Source organism: Ascaphus truei, chromosome 2 (assembly GCF_040206685.1).
Source record: "Ascaphus truei isolate aAscTru1 chromosome 2, aAscTru1.hap1, whole genome shotgun sequence".
In the NCBI taxonomy this organism is placed as follows: Eukaryota; Metazoa; Chordata; class Amphibia; order Anura; family Ascaphidae; genus Ascaphus; species Ascaphus truei.
This window is the reverse complement of record NC_134484.1, coordinates 416233211-416242389: the sequence shown is the minus strand read 5'-3', so window position 1 is coordinate 416242389 and position 9179 is coordinate 416233211. Positions and strand designations below refer to the sequence as shown.

The following is a 9179-nucleotide window of genomic DNA, read 5'->3' as shown; positions in this document are numbered from 1 at the left end:
GTGTGCCTACTATATCTATCTATTGTGTATGTATATGTGTGTATATATATTTTTTTTTATTTACTGTATTTATTTTATTTATAAAATGTTTTACCAGGAAGTAATACGTTGAGAGCTACCTCTCGTTTTCAAGTATGTCTCGTTTTCAAGTATACACTGGCGACACAGTTTATTACACTGCGGCCAGATCCGCAAGCCGGGAGATTTCCCGGCTTGCTAGTGGCCGCCCCTCGGCGTGCCGCGCGTCATAGACGCGCGGTCACGCGTCTTCGGGAGCGTGCGCCCCCTGCACGCGCGTCCAGGGTCTCCCCGAGGGAGCCCTGGTGTCCCGCGATCGCGGGACAGCGGCAGGGGGTTCCGGGGGACCCGGCGGACCCGGCAGCGGTAGGGAGAGCGCCCCGATCGGAGGGCGCTCTTCCGCTGCTTCGGCGCGCGCCCGTCACTCTCGGGCGCGCGCCAGGCTACTGCTGCGGCACAGAACGGGCAAATGCTCGAATAAACTGTGCCGCAGCAGTATATCGTATATATATATATATATACGATACAGTTCCGAAGTCAGCCAATCACGAGGCCGCACACAAAAGGTAGTTTGTCAAAACAAGTGTATTAGTGATAAGTGGTACATCAAGACCAATGTTTCAGTCCTCTAAACGTGACCTTCCTCAGGGAGATGTAACGGAAGGCTGACACTAACACCACATATATATATATATATATACACACCAAAGTGCAAGCAATAAATCCAAGCAATCAAACAATGGCAACAAAATAATTAAAAAGTCACTAAAACCGCGAAAATTGTGTCATGTGCTGTATGTGTTTACATAAGGCACAACCATGTTGCTGCGTCTTCGTGAGTGTAGGCGTCTGTATCGTAAAGCGCACTGCACCCGTGGTAATCAAGGTGAACAGCTCTGTAACGTCCTCTGTAAATCCTGATACTTGCCCGGCGCATACGCACTAGTAGTGCGTCCTCCGGTCGTCATGGTGATCATTTGGCACATGCGCACCACCAAAGCGTCTTCCGATTGTCATGGTGATGTTCTCTAGCGCATGCGCACCAATGAACACACAGCAGTGCATTGAGAGTCAAACAACACAAGTACCGAACGCAGTGATAGCATAAAAACCAATGAATGTGAGTATGGGGGGCCTGTGCAAAGGAATGGTGTGCTATGTACACAATGAAAACATGCAGAGACTGCGGCTAGGAGTAGGGCTTGAAAAAGAGATGACCATAGTATAGACCTCCACAGAATGTTGTACCAAACCAATAAATAATGTGTTTGTTGTGGCCAATAAACAGTGCAATCAATATTTGGACTATATGACGGCACAATATCATAAAGGGAACTGAGCACAGAACTAGTGGGCACTGTTAACCCCATTACCTCTCGTTGGTACATGTCCATTCATGTGCATTCTGCTGGTATGAATACACTGGCGACACACTTTATTCGAGCTCGGCTAGTCCCACGAATTCGGGTATACTCGGGTGTATTGAGGTTTGTGACTGTTTTCTGCCTGAGTGCATTGCGTTATTTTCCAGGCAGGGATTGAAGCATTTTATTCCCGCTGGCTGCAATACTGCACAGTATATATATATATACTGCATTACAATTCATGAATTTATGCCATCTGGTAGACACGCGAAGCATTGCAGCCTATTAAATCCTAATCATTATCATTTAACAGATCAGCCGCCCGTCAGCCAGGCATGAACCCAGGCTGGGAAGGCAAACGCAACGGGGCTTGTCAGAGGTGAGGAGCGGCGCATTCCAGGTATCTGCCAGGTACATACTGGGTATTTGCTCGAATAATGTGTGTCACAGCAGTAGCTGCGAGATGCTGATCGGGGCTTGTAGAATACCACGAGTTTCAGAACCTGGCGAACAGCGGCGAGAAGTGGCTTCTCGCCGAGTGTTTGGCAAAAAAACATTTCTGCCCCAAAAAATAGCGAATCAAGAATTTCATGCCAGCTTCTCGGAGCTTACTGAATAGCAGGCACAAACTGACTTATCGGAGCTCTCTGCATAGGCCCCTAAATATAAATATTTTATATTCCAAAACCAGAACCAAAGCAGGGTCAAGTGAGCATCTCACTTTGTGTAAGTTTGCGATTTTGGTAAAAAAAAAAAAAAAAAAAGGCATCATTCACTCAGATGTAACCACTAAACATGTCACTGCCGTTAGTACACTTTGTCCCCTTCATCCTTACACTTCCGAGTGGCCATGCAACATAACGATTTGCATTTATTGAAATACTATCTACCTTATTAAAAAACATATTTGCATACATGTCTCTACTTATCAATTTCTGGAATTGGATTCCTTGTCATAAGTTTTAACCTTTACCTCTGAAAGGCTGCAACAGGGGGCTTAGAGAGATAGGAGGGATATACATGAATGAAGAAAGTGGCAACGAAAAGGAAGGGCGTAGAGTGACAAAAAGAGGAACACAGCGGGTCACAGAGCATGTTAGAGAGGGAGGGAGAGTCACAAAGAGAAATAAGACCGTTTCACTGTACCATTAACCCAATTAATATGTTTCATTGAGTGCAATCCATATTCTTTTCAATTGGATTTTTGGGGGACCCAACCCTTCACATTTTGGTTATTTTGGTGGTTATTTTTTTGGTCAAGGCAGTTTTAAAAAGTTTGGAACAACTGCATTAGGGATTTAATTAATATGGTCAGATATGGCCATTCAGGTGGTTTTCGGCTGAAGCTTCCCAAACAGCTGTATCAAACTATATAGAATTAACTTCTTAGATTCTGAAACATATAGCTGTATTTGATATGCAATCAGACTATGTCTGGCAAACTGGACATAGCAATTCTGGTTATCATCATTCTATTTACTAAACAGAGCAGTCATGGTGGCTACTATATTTAATAAATTAGTAATTAGATACTAGTATCTCTTGCTTACTCTGTGTATATATAAAACTCTGAAGCAGTTCAGAAACATCCCTGCAGTAGCCCTGCAGAGAGATTCACAATAATTCACAGGTAATTAGGGACCACATAATGTATTTTATTGAGAGCAGAGGATATCAGAGGAATAATAGAAGTAATGATGCTACAAAGGAATATAACAACACCCACTTGGTACATCCTACAGTCTTTGGCGTCAGTAGGCCTATGAGTCATGTACTCCTCTATAAGGGAAAGTCTCGAGTGTTGAGTCTTTTATAGGGATAAATATGTTGGCTTTGGTCAAGGTGTGTATTGATGAGTCTAATGCTTCAGAATTAACACTTCCCTAGAGATTATCCATTACTATTTCCAAATATAGAATTAGAGCTCTTCAGAAACACTTGAGACTTTTGTTACTGGGTCACAGTAAGTGTTTTCTTCTAGAAAATGATGGGGGACTGTGTGCTACAGAGGAGGAGGTGGTTGGTGTAACCTAAGAAACAATCTGGATTATTGCGGTAAATTGTTTCTCAAACTACAACAAGCATTTCACAGTTTTCAAGTACCAGTTTTTGGGAGGAATAGTTCAATGCTCTTGCTATAGAAAATTGAGTTAGAATAATGTCACATTGGTTTTTGAATATAGATGCCAGATCCCTATCTATGATCATATAGATCATGATTCTTTTTTTATTACAATACTGTTTAAGGGATAATTGGCAAAGTTACTGTTGAAGAAATAAATGCAACGCTCACAGAAAATGTATTTCTGAAGCTTGGTTGAGCTGGTGTCCCTGTGACGATGCTTGTCTCTGACCAAGAAGCCGACACGCAGGGCTGAGACAGGGTATGGAGACTGACCACAAGCCTCGGAGGGATAGTGTAGTCGGGGTCACAAGCAGAGATCAAGGCAGGCGGCAAGGTTCGTAGTCGGGGTCACAAGCAGAGATCAAGGCAGGCGGCAAATGTATGTTGTCAGGTCACAGGCAAAGATTAGGGCAAGTGCAAAGGAATAGGGATTAACGTGGACTCCAAGAGAACAGACACCATGCTCTGACTGGATGGAAATGGCTTCCTTATAAACTCCTAGACCAGGTGTAGCCAATCTCATCCTCCATCTTGGAATGGGGCGAGTGAAGTCACTTCCTGTATTTGGAGTAGTGGGCAAAATGAGGCTGCTTCCTGGTTTTGGTCACCTTGGTAGAGGTGAGTGTACATAGATCACGGCCATCTTAGATGAGGCAAAGTAACAACTCAGGGATGCGCCAGTGCTGGAGGGGGATAGCTGCGACGGCGGACCCTTACAGTCCCTCATACTACTTTCACCAATCTCCGCCACATTTTGTCCCACCTAGATTTTTCTAAATTCTACCACTTGGTTTCTGGTGGTACCTGGAATAAAATACTTATCCAATTTCCCCCCACTTACCCCCATTAAAAAAACAAATAAGTCACTAAACAGTTGCATCAGTGTTTTAGTATAGTAAAGTCATGTGTAATCCCTTTTGACAATGTTATTGTTAATGTTATTAAATGGAGCTCGGTCAGCAGCTACCATCTTAGAAGAGGGCGTGTGATGTTCCAAGCCAAAATAGCCATTTACGAGAGAGATGGAGAAATATAAAGACCGGATTTAGGAAACTTTGATAGAAATGGCATATAAGGGAGAAGGAGTGGCTCCGTGAGTAAAGACACTTACTGGCACTGAGTTTGAAGCAGGGGAACCTGGTTCAATTCCCAGTGTCTGATCCTTGTGACCTTGGGCAAGTCACTTTATCTCCCTGTGCCTCAGGCACCAAAAAATAGATTGTAAGCTCCATGGGGCAGGGACCTGCAAAATGTCTCTGTAAAGCGCTACGTACAACTAGCAGCGCTATACAAGAACATGCTATTATTATTATAAACTGAAAGTTCATAATCAAACCACCCTGTGAGATTTTTTTTCAAGCTGAGTTTGACAAAACTGTGACAATGTGTTATACAGAAAACACAATGATGGCTTGTTATTTATGAACTATTGCATATAATCATTGGCTGAAATTCTGCTAACAATAGAGTGTTACGTATCAGCTTTCAGGGGGTTACATTTCTTAAATAAATAAACAAAACTCGGTGGATTCTGTTTTTAAAGTAAATTGTGCTACCTTAATGATTTTAAAAGAGCGAATGGGAACCAGTTTTTAAGACAAAACAAGAAAAAAATGTGTCGCTTTGTAAACAAGAGAGAACTAGTGCTTCATAACCATCTCTACATCTCTGTACCATCACCCTTTGATCACTGCTTATACTGCAATCATGTACATGTGATTTTGAAACTCATGTAGTTTGTGTGTTTAATATTATGCTGTATTGTTTACTTTGTACAGTTCAATAAAGCATTAAAAAAAAAGAGAGAAAAAAAAAAGGCATGGCAAACTGGGGGGAGCTTAGATGCTCACATCCACACACGCACACATCTGCCTTCATACTGCAGTGTGATGCATTTTCTCTCCAGCTGATCAGCACTCCCACTGCACTTATTATGCACTGACAGTGCCTTGTGCTTCTGTAACATTATCACATCTTTCCTCGGTGCAAACTACACACGGATTCTGCTCATTTCTCCTAGGCATTTCCCCCCCTTCTTTTTACATCATTGTTCACTGAAACCTGTTCTAAGGAGTAGAGGAAAATGAACCCACAGTGCGCCCGATGTGGCAGAGTCGTGTATCCCACGGAAAAAGTCAACTGCTTGGACAAGGTAATGTGCCCTTCTTTCCCGGAGCAGGGAGTAGATAGGAGGAGATACGCAGAAGACAGATATATATACATTGCAGCTGTACGGAACAAGTTAAGACATCCAGAAACGTGGGGCGTTATGAGGGACAGGTGGCAAGTTGATGGGGGAATGCACATTTTCGCAGGAACAAAATATATTAAAAAATATATATATCTTTTGAAAAATGTGTGAACTAACTCATTAATTGCTGGAGACAAGAGCGTATAATTTGTCTGCAAAGCATGGCTGTTTCATACAGCACGGAAGGGGTTAATCAGCTGCACGGAGCCAGCAAAGCAAATACCTTGAGGCTTAAGGAGTGACTATTGCTGGGATGCTTTAAATGAGCAATTTCGTCATAAGAAAAGGAGGCAGCATGATGTGTAGTGTCAAAGAACTAGCTCAGTGGGCTGCTAACTAAATATTGATGTCAAAATGTGAAGTGGGGTTTTAAATGTCTATTAGTACACTATGAGTGTAAGACGGTTCCCTGCCAATGTCAAAATGTACAATCCTGCAAATGTCTTCTGATCTCTGCTGATGCTGGCTTGCTATGACATACCTTTCCTTTTCATCACATAACTGCAAGTGACTAAATGTAGCAGATATAAATGTCATTTTAGAGGAGAACTGGAGGGGGGGGGGGGGGGGGGATCTATTAGAGGATGGAAAAAGATGACCTCGTGTTGGCTGATGTGTTTAGTAATGCCAGGTTTTAAGACCACTCAGGTGCAATCATCCGACCTCAGCTGTAAAAGAGGTTAAACATAATGATTGGAATAGCATAAGAAAGAGGGGAGAAGAGTAAGGATGTGGGTATTACAGCTGTAGTGCTACTTCCTTGGCAACTCAGCAAAGTTGCTGAGTTACAGTAGTAATACTTCTAATGTATTATACAAGCTGCATAGCTGACTATGGGTCCTAACAGTACTCTGTAACACAATTTCAAGAACTTGCAGACTGAGACCCACACCTGTTTAGTAGGGCCTCCTACTACACACTACTCAGGAAAGATGACAACAATCTCTGTTAGTAGCAGGAGATGGAGGACTTTGACCCGTGCTGATGTCTTTGCAGTGTCAGGCATGCAAGGTTACAGTTTCAGAACCTTGGGGAGCACCAGGGTCTAGATGCAGGTTTTCTAATCCATTAAGGCAGTTTTGATTACTCAGCAAGGGCACTTAGAGTTGCAGCGTAATACGGATGTTTTATCGTAGGAAGGAGAGCAAGGCTACATTTTCCAAAAGGAGATCTCATGAAAATGAAAATAAGGTTAGAACAAGTGAACAGTGGGCCCTGGTGCTCCACTTCTTCCACCTCTACCATGAGCAGCGCGCTCATTTTTCCTTGCTCGGCAGTGCTTGGCAGCCACCAAACTGTGGAGAGTCATACCATAATTCTTAACAGCAATACTGATAATACTAGGACCACCAAGTAGACTTGAAAAAGTCAATAGGATGAGGACCAGAGGGTGGGCCCTCGTGCCTTGTACCTGATATAGTACCACCCCATGTATTACCCTAATGGGGACAGAACCCCTTTTAAGAACGAGTACACAAAGATCCCTGTCTGTAGTTTTATTGACTTAGTATCAAACTTTAGAAAATTATACATTTCAAGCTCTTTCTTACCGAGGGGACCAAATAAGTGCAATACTGTACAGCAGGCCTGCACAACTCGTAAAGCGAGAAGGGCCGAACTGCTAAAAGGAAAAAAAATTTGGGCCGCACAGGTAAAATCATCATCATCATCTCTCCTCCAGCACCTCTCATCATCCTCATCCTCATATATCTCCCCCAGCACCCCTCATCATCATCCTCATATCTCCCCCAGAACCCCTCACTATCAACCTTTGCGATACTCCCCATCAATCTCTCATACCCCCATATCTCCCCCTCACCCACACACATAATACTCCCCCTCCACACCAAACACACAATACCCCCCTGCACACCACACACATCCCACCCCCCCTGCACCTCACATCCTTCTCCCCCTGCACATCACATCATTCTCCCCTCGTGCACCTCATATCATTCTCCCCCCTGCACCTCACATCATTCTCGCCCCCTGCACCTCACATCATTCTCCCCCCTTGCACCTCCAATCATCCCCCCTGCACCTTCAATCACCCTCCCCTGCACCTCCAATGACCCCCCCTGCACCTCCAATGACCCCCCCCCTACACCTCCAATCACCCCCCCTGCACCTCCAATCCCCCCCCTGCACCTCCAATCACCCCCCCTGCACCTCCAATCACCCCCCCTGCACCTCACCCCCCTGCACCTCACATCACCCCCCTGCACATCACCTCCCCTGTACATCACCCCCTGCACATCACACCCCCCTTCACATTACCCCCCCCTTCACATCACCCCCCTGAAAATCGCCCCCCTGCACATCACCCCCCCTGCACATCACCCCCCCTTCACATCACCCCCCCTTCACATCACCCCCTGCACATCACCCCCCTTCACATCACCCCCCCATTCACATCATCCCCCCTGCACATCATCCCCCCTGCACATCATCCCCCCATGCACATCAACCCCCATGCACATCACCCCCCCTGCACATCACCCCCCCTGCACATCACCCCCCTTCACATCACCCCCCTGCACATCACCTCCCCTGCCCATCACACCCCTGCACATATCCCCCTGCACATATCCCCCTGCACCTCACATCACCCCCTGCACCTCCTCACCTCACATCACCCCCCTGCATGTCCTCACATCACCCCCCAGCACCTCCTCACCTCACATCACCCCCCTGCACCTCCTCACCTCACATCACCCCCCTGCACCTCCTCACATCACATCAGCCCCTGCACCTCCACTACACCTCCCCTCACCCCCCTGCACCTCAGATTATGGCGGCAGCGCAGGCAGGATTGCACGTGCTCGCAAGCAGCGGGCACTGGAAGTGCCGCACTACAAGAGCGTGCAGTCTTGAGAGCGGGCTGGGGGGGAGGAGGGGGAGAGCGGGCTGGGGGGGAGGAATGGGGAGAGCGGGCTCGGCTTGTGGCGGGTGGCGGAGAGGGAGAGCGGACTCGGGGGAGGGAGGAGGAGAGCGGACTCGGGGGAGGGAGGAGGAGGAGAGCGGACTCGGGGGAGGGAGGCGGAGGAGAGCGGACTCGTGGGAGGGAGGAGGAGGGGAGCGGACTCGTGGGAGGGAGGAGGAGAGCGGACTTGGGGGAGGGAGGAGGAGGAGAGCCGCCGCCGCGGGCCGCACAGTGAGTGCCGGCGGGCCGCGTGTTGTACAGGCCTGCTGTACAGTGATCAAAATGTCTTGGTTTTGGTTTTGGTAATCATCTCTTCGACTAAAACATAAATATTTCAACATATTGCAGGTTGCTGTTGATGTGTATTAATGACCAAACAAAGGAAAGGGCAGCTTCCCTAAAGCAGCCTTGCAAGAAAAATAATTGCGTGTGATTTTCTCCCCCCATTGATATGAAATTATAACAATCAGGAGAGTACTTCACTACATAAGGCTTTTT

At 46.1% G+C, this 9179-nt stretch overlaps 1 protein-coding gene across 2 annotated transcripts in view; it reads left to right on the top strand.

Moving 5' to 3' along the window:
- The first annotated feature begins 5334 nt into the window (after positions 1 to 5334).
- The window catches only part of NEBL (nebulette), a 341974-nt gene continuing 338129 nt past the window's right edge, over positions 5335 to 9179 (top strand). Inside the window, exon 1 of one of the 2 annotated variants that reach the window (XM_075587538.1) lies at positions 5335 to 5659. In XM_075587538.1, the coding sequence (XP_075443653.1) occupies positions 5591 to 5659 (69 nt within the window). In that variant the 5' untranslated portion in view covers positions 5335 to 5590. The remainder of the gene's footprint in view (positions 5660 to 9179) is intronic. The other variant, XM_075587540.1, reaches the window with a different exon arrangement.